The sequence below is a fragment of the Eleutherodactylus coqui genome, chromosome 7 (genome assembly GCF_035609145.1).
Source record: "Eleutherodactylus coqui strain aEleCoq1 chromosome 7, aEleCoq1.hap1, whole genome shotgun sequence".
Classification (NCBI taxonomy): Eukaryota; Metazoa; Chordata; class Amphibia; order Anura; family Eleutherodactylidae; genus Eleutherodactylus; species Eleutherodactylus coqui.
This window is the reverse complement of record NC_089843.1, coordinates 66,417,741-66,431,478: the sequence shown is the minus strand read 5'-3', so window position 1 is coordinate 66,431,478 and position 13,738 is coordinate 66,417,741. Positions and strand designations below refer to the sequence as shown.

At 45.0% G+C, this 13,738-nt stretch overlaps 1 protein-coding gene across 1 annotated transcript; it reads left to right on the top strand.

Moving 5' to 3' along the window:
- The first annotated feature begins 8,587 nt into the window (after positions 1-8,587).
- LOC136573509 (uncharacterized) lies at positions 8,588-13,125 on the top strand. Its single transcript, XM_066574788.1, has 2 exons — positions 8,588-11,342; positions 13,019-13,125. The coding sequence occupies exons 1-2, from the start codon at positions 8,588-8,590 to the stop codon at positions 13,117-13,119; spliced, it is 2,856 nt and encodes a 951-aa protein (XP_066430885.1). The 3' UTR covers positions 13,120-13,125.
- The last annotated feature ends 613 nt before the right edge of the window (positions 13,126-13,738 follow it).

The window sequence follows — 13,738 nt, the reverse complement described above, 5'->3', positions numbered from 1 at the left end:
ACTTTCTGCCATCCACGACAGGACCTGCTCACACTGCTCATTTTCTAATAAAGGTCTACCGCGTGGACCCATTAATTGTGCGATGAATGTGGGGACGCCAGAAACGTGCCTCTCTCCTAATCCCGCAGCAGTCGGCTGCGATACACCTGGATCAGGAGCTCGGCCTGTGCCCACACCCTGACTTGGGCCTCCGCGTCCTCGGCCGCGTCCACGTCCTCTAGGCCTACCCCTACCCCTCAGCATGCTGTATTACCAGTAATGCAGAAACAGAACGCTGTAATTAAATGTGCCGCTTATTGGCCTGTGGTTGGAGGCTGACTTCGCTTACGGAACGCCAGGAAATAATTTTGCGCAAGCCTGCTATAACACTTAGCTGGCTGCGTATGAATTTGGAGGACTACTACACCCAGCAGAGACCCAGAACACTGAGGACAGTGACAGGCAGCCCAAATAGATTTTTTTCCCCAAATGTTTTTGCAAAGGCCCACTGCCTATATTCAATCAATATGTCTTCTGTCCCTGCCTCACCGCTACTGGCCCTGGAGTATGTCAAAGAACTGCAGAGTGTTGCACTGTGGACTGCAATACAGCGGTGATTTAACAGCCCAGACAGAGCCAGGAAATAATTTTGCGCAAGCCTGCTATAACACTTAGCTGGCTGCGTATGAATTTGGAGGACTACTACACCCAGCAGAGACCCAGAACTCTGAGGACAGTGACAGGCAGCCCAAATAGATTTTTTTCCCCAAATGTTTTTGCAAAGGCCCACTGCCTATATTCAATCAATATGTCTTCTGTCCCTGCCTCACCGCTACTGGCCCTGGAGTATGTCAAAGAACTGCAGAGTGTTGCACTGTGGACTGCAATACAGCGGTGATTTAACAGCCCAGACAGAGCCAGGAAATAATTTTGCGCAAGCCTGCTGTAACACTTAGCTGGCTGCGTATGAATTTGGAGGACTACTACACCCAGCAGAGACCCAGAACACTGAGGACAGTCAGAGGCAGCCCAAATAGATTTTTTTCCCCAAATGTTTTTGCAAAGGCCCACTGCCTATATTCAATCAATATGTCCCTGCCTAACCACCACTTCTGGCCATGGAGTATTACTGCAGGGCGTAATGCTCTGCACGGCCGATATACCAAAAAAAAAAAAGTGCAACACTGCAAAAAGCAGCTTCCACAGTACTGCACACGGTTAGATGTGGCCCTAAGAAGGACCGTTGGGGTTCTTGAAGCCTAAAATACTCCTAACGCTCTCCCTATAGCAGCTCCACCAAGACAGCACTTTCCCTCCTCTATGTCAGAACGCATCTGTGGCGAGCCGTGGGAGGGGCCGATTTTTATACTCGGGTGACATCTGATCTCCCCAGCCACTCACTGCAGGGGGGGGTATAGGGCTTGAACGTCCCAGGTGGAAGTTGTAATGCCTTCCCTGTCTTTGTATTGGCCAGAAAAGCGCGCTAACGTCTCAGAGATGAAAGTGAAAGTAACTCGAACATCGCGTGGTACTCGTCACGAGTAACGAGCATCTCGAACACGCTAATACTCGAACGAGTATCAAGCTCGGACGAGTACGTTCGCTCATCTCTATTATTAACTAATTGTTCTTTTGGCACTGACATAGAATGTGTTACAGTGATGTATTCTTGGGAAATTGCTGCCTATTACATGGTTGTATCGTACAAAGTCTCTAATAAAAAAGTGGTATTTTGTGGTGAACTTGGAGAAACTTGTTATATTTATTGTGTTGAGATATTTAAATTGCTGTTTTTTTTGCAAATGACTAAAGAGTTTGTAAGTTTGGCAAATAGACCTGATTTGCAACAGGGGTTAAATAATTTTGATTGTAACTGTGTGATTTTATTTAAAAAAAGTACATGTTGACCACAACCAGTACTGAAGGCATCGTATACTTTTGTATGTAGTAGAGTTTGCTGCTTGCCTGTCTGCCTTAGGTGCCCCTGCACAATAGACTAATGTTGATGAAAATGGATGATTTCGACCAAAACGATCATTCATCGGGTGAAATTCAATAACAGAAGATTGTTTCAGCTGACTGATGAGTCATCGCCTGGAAAAAAGTTGGACACGTGTGAAATTTACATCTAACAGTCAGGTGGAAGATCTTCCTGTGAAACAATGTTCACAGAAATAGCTTTCGTCCATTGCCCGTTGTTGCTCAAAACGTATGGCCAGATTGAAAGACAGTCGGTATAGACTAAAATGTCTATACACATTTTAGTTTATACCGACTGTCTTTCAATCTGGCCATACGTTTTGAGCAACACTGGGCAATGGACGAAAGCTATTTCTGTGAACATTCTTTCACAGGAAGATCTTCCACCTGACTGTTAGATGTAAATTTTACACGTGCCCAACTTTTTTCCAGGCGATGGCTGCTTCTGCAAACGAATCATTCACTAGACGATAGTTCATTCAACCATTGACCAAATTCTATGTAATGTGCATGCCCACCTTTGGCACGGAATGCAGTATATCTCTAAGGACAGATTCACCCTACCATAGGCGCAATTACGCTAGGCAGTAAGGAGCGTAGCTGCATCTGAACGAGGGAGATTTCTTCTCCTCCGCCAGCAGCTCAAACTCCGTGCCAGAGTGCAGGAGTTTGAAAAAGAAGCGGGAAGATAGCGGCTGCCTGGTCTTACCTGCATGTAGTTTAACTATGTGCCGGAAAGATAGGGCAGGTCTTATCTATTCCCAGCCGTACAAATCATGGCGGGGAAAAGAGGTGGTGAAAACGAAATTGCTGGAATTTCATATAGATCAGTGGCTTCGTTTTGTCCCATTATATTGACTGTGATTATTATGGCCGTATAAGTGGACAAAACCACGCTCATCTGAATCCGCCCTAAGGGGACGGGATCACAAAAAGGAGGTGCTGGAATAGAACAGTAATCAGAGTACTTATATTACTCAGTTTGTCATCCTATCTTCAGAAAATAAATTTTCAAAAGAAAAACTATGACAAATATTATTTCTCAGTCATTATATTAAGGGCTTATTCAGACAGGCATATATCGGTTGGGTCTTCACGTTTGCGATTTTCGTGCGATGCGTTTTTAACATTAGAGACTTATTGCCTGTTGTACTAAAAAATCTTGGCAAAAACGCGCGAGAAAATCGCAAGGGACAGGGATGTTTTTACAAGAAAAAATAAGAGCTGCAGCTCAAAAATTGTGGGTAAAAATGATTAGATTCCACAATCACCTGCGTGGAACTACCCTAAGGGCTTATTCACATGAGCGTATATCGACCAGCATTTTCATGGCCTGGCGTATGTGCCGTCGGGTGGAGGGAGACAGCTTAGCTCTGCTCTAAACTCTGCTAAGCTGTCTCCCCCTTCCCTCCCCCTCGCTGACTCACCTCTTCTCTCCTCCTTTCCGGCTGTTTGCAATGGGAAGGGGCAGGGTGGGGGCGGAGCGAAACTTCAGCCCCCTCCCCGCCCCTTGTCCACAGCCAAAAATGGGAGGGACGGGGCTTAGCCACGCTCCTTCCCACCCCCTCCCATTGCTAACAGCAAGAGGGGAGGAGAATGGAGAAGAGAAGGGGGATGGAGTTTAGCAGTTATGCTGCTAAACTCCCTCTAACCTCCCTTCTCCGGCCAGTGTCATTGGCTCCTGAGCGACAAACCCCACCCGATCAACTATGGATGACTTATCCTGAGGATAGCCAGGATAGTCATCAGTAGTATTTAACGGGAAAACCCTTTAAACGGTCACGTCTCGGGTACAGTCTACTTTGTTGAGTGGTGTGATGGTCCTATAGATGTAGCTGGAGATTTATGAATCTGTCTAAAACCAAAAACTGGACAGTATATGGTGCAAAAAATGCACAGCGAAAAAAATATATAGTGGAATTACAGTTTTTTTCATTTCGCCTATGCAAAATAAAAAAGAAGGTAATTCATAAATTGCATGAACCCTAAAAAGGTGCTAATATAAGCAACAACTCATCCCGCAAAAAACTAGCCCTCATACAGTCTTGTGACACAAAGATTAAAAAGTTATGGCTCCAGAAATACAGTATGTCTTGTACAAAATAAAACCAACACTCAGTTCTGAAGGTCCAGAATAGGCCGGTCCTCAGCTAATCCCAAGTGGCGGATCCCCGAACAGGTCAAAATAGTAAATGCTTGGAATACCCCTTTAAGAGTAATTGAATATTACTTGTATTTCTAGTAAGTCTCTTCATGCTACGGCTGGTTTCAGACAAGCGCATAAAAACACGTCCGTAAGGCTACCTACACACGGACCAGCACTTGTCCCGAATCAAGGCATTTTTCTCCCCATCACGTCTGTGAAGTAGCAGTCTCTGCTGTGGCTTTCAGGCGTGTTAGAGGATCAGCAAGTGTTTCCCATTCAATGGGAAACCTCAAATCGCACTTGCGTGTACATCACACAGTGTGAAACGTGTTTTACTGTCCCATTGAAAATAATGCGTTGCGATGCACTTCGAGGAATGCGAATAAATAGGACGCAAAAAATAGGACATCGTTCATATATACGACTCCATTGAAAAGAATGGGGTTTATATTCGTGTGAGTTTTGTGCCTCTGACAACGCACTAAACTCGCGTTAGATTCTCAGCATGGATCAGGCCTAGTGCTGATCCATACTTCAGACGTTTCAAAATTCATTACATCCTTATGTCATCAATTTTTCATCTATATTTCCCTACGTATTTTTATTATAAGAATACTAATACGAAGGCAAATATGCAAAAATTAGATCATGCTGCGTTTTCGAAAACAGTCAAAAAACATACAGCTATGTAATTAGCCCTATAGATTACATTGGCTCCATATTCCAGTCCCCTCTACACAGAACTAATGCAGAGCAAATACAAGTCTGAAAGGAACCTAAGGGAGAATGCTGCTGCATCGTCTTTCCGTGAGATCGCATTATTACTCGCAATTCCAAAAGGTTTTTTGAAAGTGCGGTAATAAGCAGAATACACTGAAATATTCACCACGTGGTGCAAATTAAACTAGTCACTACATGTAACAGTTGTGTATCCAGTGTTATTCCTTCAGCAGGTTGTTCAGGAACAAAACGTGACGTGTTTGTTGTGACAGTCGGCAAACTGCAGAGATTGCGTGGGCGCCATAGAAAATACTGACTGGTTGCGGCAACCCTGCGGACTGCTGAAAAGGACGCCAGATGTATTTCGTGGAATGCTGTGAAATGTTCGTCTGCTTCTTTTGATGTTCCTTAGTTTTCAGCAGGAATTCTTTGATATGCAGCACCCCGTTATGGGACAGTGTGACATCAGACTGGATACAGCCGAGACCAACAGGAGTGGTTTATGCATTCGGCAGACCTGCCACTTGTAACAATAAACAACCAAACAGCTAAACAGCAGGGTTATTCATTATAAAGACCAACCCTGGAAATAGTTATGAAAATAGACTAATTGTTACATGACCCACCGTAAGACAAACTTAACCAAATTGTATCTGCAGCTGTCACAAAATGCAAAAATTAAAATTAGGCTACAAGTCACTAAGAGGCAATCAACAAAATATTTCAATAGCTAAGTGGAACTCCATATAAGGGCTCCTTCACACGGGCGTTCAGATGGGCGTTTAGCCTAGCCGGCCAAGATAGCACATACAGTACGAATTTCCGGTCGGGCGCTTTCACGCCGGCCAGAAAAGATAGTTCTGGAACTAGCTTTTCCGGCCAGAATACGGCCGCTGCCATAGACTCCTATAGGAGCCAGTGGTAGCTGCCGGAGAAGGGAGGTGGAAGGGAGTTTAGCAGAGTGACTGCTAAACTCCCACCCCCTTCCCTCCCCCTCTCTGCCCCTTTCCTGCTGTTTGAAATGGGAGGGGGTGGGAGCTAGTTGCTAAGCTCCCACCCCCTTCCCATTGCTAGCAGCTGACAAGGGGTGGAGAGGGGGCAGGAGCATAGCACACTAGCTCCCACCCCCTACCCTTGCCAAGAGCCGGTGAGGGGGCGGAAAGGGAGAGGCAAAGCTAAACTGTCTCCACCTGCCCGATGGTATCCTGAGCTCAGCTTATACTTGCTGGACCTGGGCCATCTGAACTGGCATTAAAACTGGAGTTTAAACGCCCGTCCACACGATTTTCGGCCACACTGTGGCCGTTACTCGGCCGTCCAACAATCATCACGCCCGTGTGAACGAACTCTAAGACTGAATAGTTTTGCCTTTCTTTGGTCTGTGTTGCTGTCTACACTTTGCTCACAGAGCCACATAGGGTCCAAAATGGTTCTAAGCACCTTTAGGCTACTTGCACACAGGTGATTAAAAAGTTTAGGAACATCTCGTGTTGGACAGCACTTGGCATTCCAGTTCGTGTGCTGTCCGACGCACTTACTGATCACCGCACATTGACATGTGCTATTCTCGTCCAAAAATTTGACAAGAATAGGGCATGCTACCATTTTTTTTCTTTGATCTGACTGCTTGTCAGAGTAAAAAAAGCCCATGTGCATACACCAATTCAAATGAATGGATGCTACTTCCGTCCAATCATGTGCAAAGGAACAGAAAATCACTGGCACTAGAAGAGCATTTTGGCACTCCAGATTCTCTAAAGTTATAACACTTTTATTTCAGTGTATGACAGGAGTTTATAAACTATACATGGGATTACTGGTCACCTACATGATTAAAGCAGAAGGCTTTAATCATGACAGTGTGCCACTCCTCCTGTGGTATGCTGAAATAAAAGTGCTTTTAAGTGCCAGAATACCTACAGTATCATCTCTTATTGAGTTTTTCCAGTTGGCCTTTTAATGACCCTATATAGCTCCCGATATGTGTGAAGTGGAAGACCATCTCTCTCCTAACACCAACAATCAGGCCCTATTCCAGGTTGTAGACATAACCCAAACCTCAGAAAATTGCCTCTGTGGGGGTGGGAGGTCATGCTCTTTACAGTGCCAGTGTCATGCCTTTGGCAGTCTCTGTTCAGTAAAATTGTCTGTACTGTATAAGGTATATGATATTGCTTTATTTCTGGCATTATTAGATGGACTTTCTGTTAGGGCTCCATCTAGTGTGCATTCATATACTGAGCCTCAGTGTATTTTGTCCTCTGAGGGATGCTGTACCTTTTACCCATGACCTCAGTGACATCATCAGCTCAGCCCACAGTAGCCATTTTCTGGCACATTCCCTCCATGTCTGGACTGCTCTAGAGACCCTCTGCAAACCTTTATTATCCAGGCTCACAGTGGCATCGTCGGTATGTGATAACTTCTACCTGATGTCCTACTCTTAGCATCCTGTGTATATATGTTTCCAGTTCCATGATTATACCACTTCTATAGTTTCTAGTCCTATGTGTGTTATTCAGATAACATAGCATGTGTCCTAGTGTATGCGCATGCACACTTATCATCCCTCATGGCTGTATTACATGCTTCCTGTCTTCTCACATGTATGTAATGTATTCTATGTACTGCTATGTTAGTGTACATTGCTAAGTGCATCATTTTCTTTGTTCTACAGTTTTACCTCTACCTTGCAATAAAGTTGAAAGCGGACATTGCTCCATCGTCATTGTGTTGCAGGGAAGGTTATCTGCCTGTCTACTTATGCTCCACTCATAGGGAGGACAGAACAGTAAAACGACGGCCCCTTCGCAGGCTGGATAGAGAAATAGGGACTTCTCACAGGCTGGACACAGGGCACCAGCAGTCTAGACAGCAGGATACTAAACCACGTTTTGTGCTATACGCAGAGATACTGCTACAGGACGCCCACTACAGCGGTAAGCACGTAAGCTCGTCCGGAGCGTCACCATGTCAACGTTAGAGACTGGACTGTATGAGACAAGGTCTCACATCTCAGCTAGCTCCAGAAGCTCAAAAGGGTCAGTGAGTAGCTCTACAGTCGCCATTGCTCGTGCAAAAGCGGAAGCCGCCAAAATGCGAGTGCATTATGCTGAGCAAGAAAGGCAATTAAAAGTAGAGAAAGCACGCATGGAAGCAGCACTGGAAAAACTATCAGTAGAGAAAGAAGCTGCAGCTGCTGTGGCCGAAGCAGAGGCTTTGGAAGAAGCAGCGATCTACGCAAGTGAAAGATTCAGCAACATGTCTAGGCGCAGTTCTGGTCACCAAGACAATCTCCAGCGTACTTCAGACTATGTTCAGCTACATGCCAAGTCGGGTAACGACTCGTGCTCAGATCCGGGAGAGGAGTCAAACCTCCAAAAAGAGCTCCGCCAGCAACCGGTAACACAGAAAGTGACCTCAGCACACCAAATGCCCAACATCAAATTAGATAGCAGTTTGATATTCAGTCGGCCCTCAGTACAACCTAAGCTTGAACCAACAAATGTTTGGAGTACCACGGTCGCCACCAATAAGAATGAACCTTTAGACTGTGACTATTATCATAGCAGCATGTCAAAGAATCGCTGTAACTCAATAGGACCTCCACAAAGCAACTTACCTTCAGATCTACCACGCAGAGATCAAGGTATGACAGACCTCGTCAAATTCTTTGCACGACGTGAGCTAATAACTAAAGGACTCACGAAGTTTAATGACAGACCTGAAGGCTATAGAGCATGGCGTTCGTCATTCAGAAATATGATCAAAGATCTCGACCTGTCTGTAAGTGAAGAAGTTGACCTCCTAGTCAAATGGTTAGGCAACGAGTCAGCAGAACATGCAAAGCGAATTAGAGACATCAACATTAACTACCCAAGCAGAGGACTAAAAATGATATGGGAAAGACTGGAGGAGTGTTATGGCTCACCAGAAGTGGTAGAAAATGCACTCTTCAAAAGGATTGAGGATTTTCCTAAGATTCCCAATAAAGGATTTCAGAAGCTGAGAGAATTAAGTGACCTGCTGATGGAACTCGAAGTTGCTAAAGGTGAAGGAGACTTGCAAGGTCTCGCATTTTTAGACACAGCACGTGGTGTCAAACCCATTGTACAGAAATTACCTTACAGTCTACAAGAAAAGTGGATTACTCAAGGCTCCAAGTACAAACAACAGCACAACGTCTCATTCCCTCCATTCTCCTTTTTTGTGGATTTCATACGCCAACAATCAAAGACTAGGAACGACCCAAGTTTTGACTTCTCAACATTTGAAACCGCTTACACCAGAACTAACAAACCTGCTTCACTTCGTAACCCGAAAGCTACACCTGTTGCAGTACACAAAACCAGCATATCTGCTGTGCATCCCTCAACAAGAGACCCTTGCAAAGACTGCCCTCTACATAAGAAGCCTCACCCATTGCAGAAATGTAGAGGATTCAGGGAAAAACCTCTTAAGGACCGGAAAGCCTTTCTCAAGGAAAACCAAATTTGCTACAAGTGTTGTGCCTCAACATCTCATAGGGCGAAGGACTGTACAGCAAACATCGAGTGTTCAGAATGTCATAGTAAGGAGCATACCACGGCCTTACATCCTGAGCCCGCCCCATGGACTCTCACGCCTTCAGACCAGGCTACAGAGCATGGCGGGGAGGAGAAAGTCTCAGTACTTCCTGAAGTGTCACCCCAGTGTACCCAAGTCTGTGGAGAGGGCCTCAGAGGTAAATCCTGCTCTAAGATTTGTCTTGTTAAAGTTTATCCAATTGGACACAAAGAAATGGCTGTAAGGTTGTATACCATTCTTGACGATCAAAGCAACAGGTCCCTTGCCAGCTCTACTTTCTTCGACATCTTCAACATTGAAGGACATAGCTCTCCATATTCACTTAAGACTTGCACAGGTGTGACTGAAGAAGCCGGAAGAAGAGCTACTGGTTTTCAAATAGAATCCATGGATGGTGAAACATCCCTGCCTCTACCTAAACTGATAGAATGTAATCAAATTCCAAACAACAGAGAGGAGATTCCAACGCCTGAAGCGGCATTACCACATAAGCACTTGAAGACCATGGCCCATCTCATCCCTGCCTTAGATCCTAAGGCTCAAATAGTGCTTCTGCTTGGAAGGGACATCATAAGAGTCCACAAGGTCAGAAAACAGGTAAATGGCCCTCAGAATTCTCCATTTGCACAGAAACTAGACCTAGGATGGGTCATTGTAGGTGACGTCTGCCTAGGAAATGTCCACAAACCATCCACGGTAAACTCCTATTGCACTAATACACTGGAAAATGGACGTCCATCCTTCTTCCAGCCTTGTCCTAACAGGTTCCTTATAAGAGACACACCTAGCAGTATTTCATACTCTGACTCTACGGAAATCGGGACCCATTTCTGTGACGAAGACAGAGACCACTTAGGGTGCACAGTGTTCCAGAGGACAAAGGACGACCACAAAATCGCCCCCTCTATTGAAGACGAAGCCTTCTTGGACATAATGGAACAAGGCTTTTTCAAAGATGAAGCAAACAATTGGGTGGCACCACTTCCTTTCAAAACTCAGAGACGCCATCTCCCCGACAACAGAGATCAAGCACTGAAGCGCTTTTTCTCACTCAGACGCAACCTTCTAAGAAGGCCAGATATGAGTGAACATTTCTTCACATTCATGGGGAAGATATTTGGAAACGGTCATGCGGAAGTTGCTCCACCTCTAAGAGAAAAGGAGGAACACTGGTACCTGCCAATCTTTGGTGTCTACCACCCTAAGAAGCCAGGACAGATCCGGGTAGTATTTGACTCCAGTTCACAGTATGAAGGAGTCTCCCTCAATGATGCTCTCATGACCGGACCAGACCTCAATAACACACTATTAGGAGTGCTCATTAGGTTCCGTAAAGGATTAATTTCCATTGTTGCCGACATACAGCAGATGTTTCATTGTTTTCTAGTGAAAGAAGAACATAGGAACTTCTTGAGATTCTTCTGGTTTAAAGACAACGACCAAACCAAAGACATAATGGAATACCGAATGAAAGTACATGTTTTTGGCAATAGCCCATCTCCTGCAGTCTCCATCTATGGACTCAAAAGGTCTGCCCGAGAAGGTGAAGAAGAATATGGACAAGATGTCAGGCAGTTTGTAGAAAGAGACGTTTATGTGGACGATGGCCTGAAATCACTTCCATCACCAGATGCAGCAATCGACCTACTCAAAAGAACCCAAAGTATGCTTGCTTGTTCGAACCTCAAACTCCATAAGATAGCTTCAAACAGCAAGGCTGTCATGAAAGCCTTTCCCACTCAAGATCACGCCAATGACCTGAAGGATCTAGACTTGGCAACGGCCACAATACCCTTGCAGCGCAGCCTAGGGCTCAACTGGGACCTCAACAACGACACCTTTACCTTTCAGGTGGATCAAAAGCCAAAACCATTCACACGACGCGGTGTCCTATCTACGATCAACAGCATCTACGACCCGCTTGGGTTTGCAGCTCCCGTGACCATTCAAGGTAAGATGCTGCTCAGAGACTTGACTGCAGATACATGCGATTGGGACTCCCCACTTTCCCCAGAGAAGGAGACATTGTGGGTAAAGTGGAGAGACTCCCTGGTAGCATTATCCGACCTACACGTTCCTAGGCCGTATGCACACGTGCCTATTGCAGAGGTCAAGTCTAAAGAGCTGTGTGTATTTTGTGATGCCTCAGTGAAAGCAATTGCTGCAGTTGCCTACCTCAAAACGATTGACATTAAGGGCCAGACACATATTGGGTTTGTGATTGGAAAGGCAAAACTGGCACCATCTCCTGAGCCTACCATACCGAGGCTGGAGCTTTGTGCTGCCGTTCTGGCAGTAGAACTAGCTGAACTCATTGTGACAGAAATAGATATGACACTTGATGACACAGAATTTCATACAGATAGCAAAGTAGTGCTGGGCTACATTTACAATGAGTCTAGGAGATTCTATGTGTATGTGCATAACAGAGTCCATAGGATTAGAAAGTCATCAAAACCTACTCAGTGGCGCTATGTACCGACTGATCACAACCCAGCAGATCATGCTACAAGAGCTGTACCAGCACCACTCCTTAAAGACACCACATGGCTCACAGGGCCAACTTTCCTTTATAAACCAGTACTGGATACTCACAAGAAAGGCACTTATGAACTGCTAGATCCAGAGATCCAGATGACCCTCCTTTGCTTACCCCTTCTACTCTACTCACGCAAAAGTTCGATGCAATTACAGCTCCTGCTGGTGAGTTTGATTCTAAAGACTTGTACAAGTGTCAATGGAGATGGGAGATTTTGGGAAAAGTGGAGGAAACAATACATCTCAACTTTACAGACTAGGAATAAGTGGCATTCCAGTAAACCCAATATGGAAGTTGGCAATGTTGTTCTTGTCAAGGACTCTCAGTCAAAAAGAAACGAATGGCCTATGGGACTCATAACCAAGGTTTTTCCTAGTGAAGACGGGAAAGTCAGAAAGGTGGAAGTCAAATTGTGCAAACAAAATGAGCCTAAACTCTTCTTCAGACCTGTTACAGAACTAATTTCATTACTCACAACGAAGAGGTCTTAATGTGGTAACCTTGGGTTACCAGACGGGGAGTGTCATGCCTTTGGCAGTCTCTGTTCAGTAAAATTGTCTGTACTGTATAAGGTATATGATATTGCTTTATTTCTGGCATTATTAGATGGACTTTCTGTTAGGGCTCCATCTAGTGTGCATTCATATACTGAGCCTCAGTGTATTTTGTCCTCTGAGGGATGCTGTACCTTTTACCCATGACCTCAGTGACATCATCAGCTCAGCCCACAGTAGCCATTTTCTGGCACATTCCCTCCATGTCTGGACTGCTCTAGAGACCCTCTGCAAACCTTTATTATCCAGGCTCACAGTGGCATCGTCGGTATGTGATAACTTCTACCTGATGTCCTACTCTTAGCATCCTGTGTATATATGTTTCCAGTTCCATGATTATACCACTTCTATAGTTTCTAGTCCTATGTGTGTTATTCAGATAGCATAGCATGTGTCCTAGTGTATGCGCATGCACACTTATCATCCCTCATGGCTGTATTACATGCTTCCTGTCTTCTCACATGTATGTAATGTATTCTATGTACTGCTATGTTAGTGTACATTGCTAAGTGCATCATTTTCTTTGTTCTACAGTTTTACCTCTACCTTGCAATAAAGTTGAAAGCGGACATTGCTCCATCGTCATTGTGTTGCAGGGAAGGTTATCTGCCTGTCTACTTATGCTCCACTCATAGGGAGGACAGAACAGCCAGCCTCTACAGAGCTCAGAGTCTCTTAGAGGAAGGGTCTGCTGCTCTGCTTATCAGCCTACTTCATCACAAACTGCATCAAAACCATTACCTGACTGCCTTGTTAAATGAGTCTGACATTAAAAAAACACTGCGCACCATAAACGTCTGATGGGTGAATCACCCACCTCCTGAACACCCACCTGATGTTCAAGATTAGAAAACTTTTATTTATGGTGACTAGAGATGAGCGAGCACCAAAATGCTCGGGTGCTCGTTGCTCGAGACGAAATGTTCGCGATGCTCGAGGGTTCATTTCGAATAACGAACCCCATTGAAGTCAATGGGCGACCCGAGCATTTTTGTATATCGCCGATGCTCGCTAAGGTCTTCATTTGTGAAAATCTGGGCAATTCAAGAAAGTGATGGGAACGACACAGCAACGGATAGGGCAGGCGAGGGGCTACATGTTGGGCTGCATCTCAAGTTCCCAGGTCCCACTATTAAGCCACAATAGCGGCAAGAGTGCCCCCCCCTCCCAACAATTTTTACTTCTGAAAAACCCTCATTAGCAATGCATACCTTAGCTAAGCACCACACTACCTCCAACAAAGCACAATCAGTG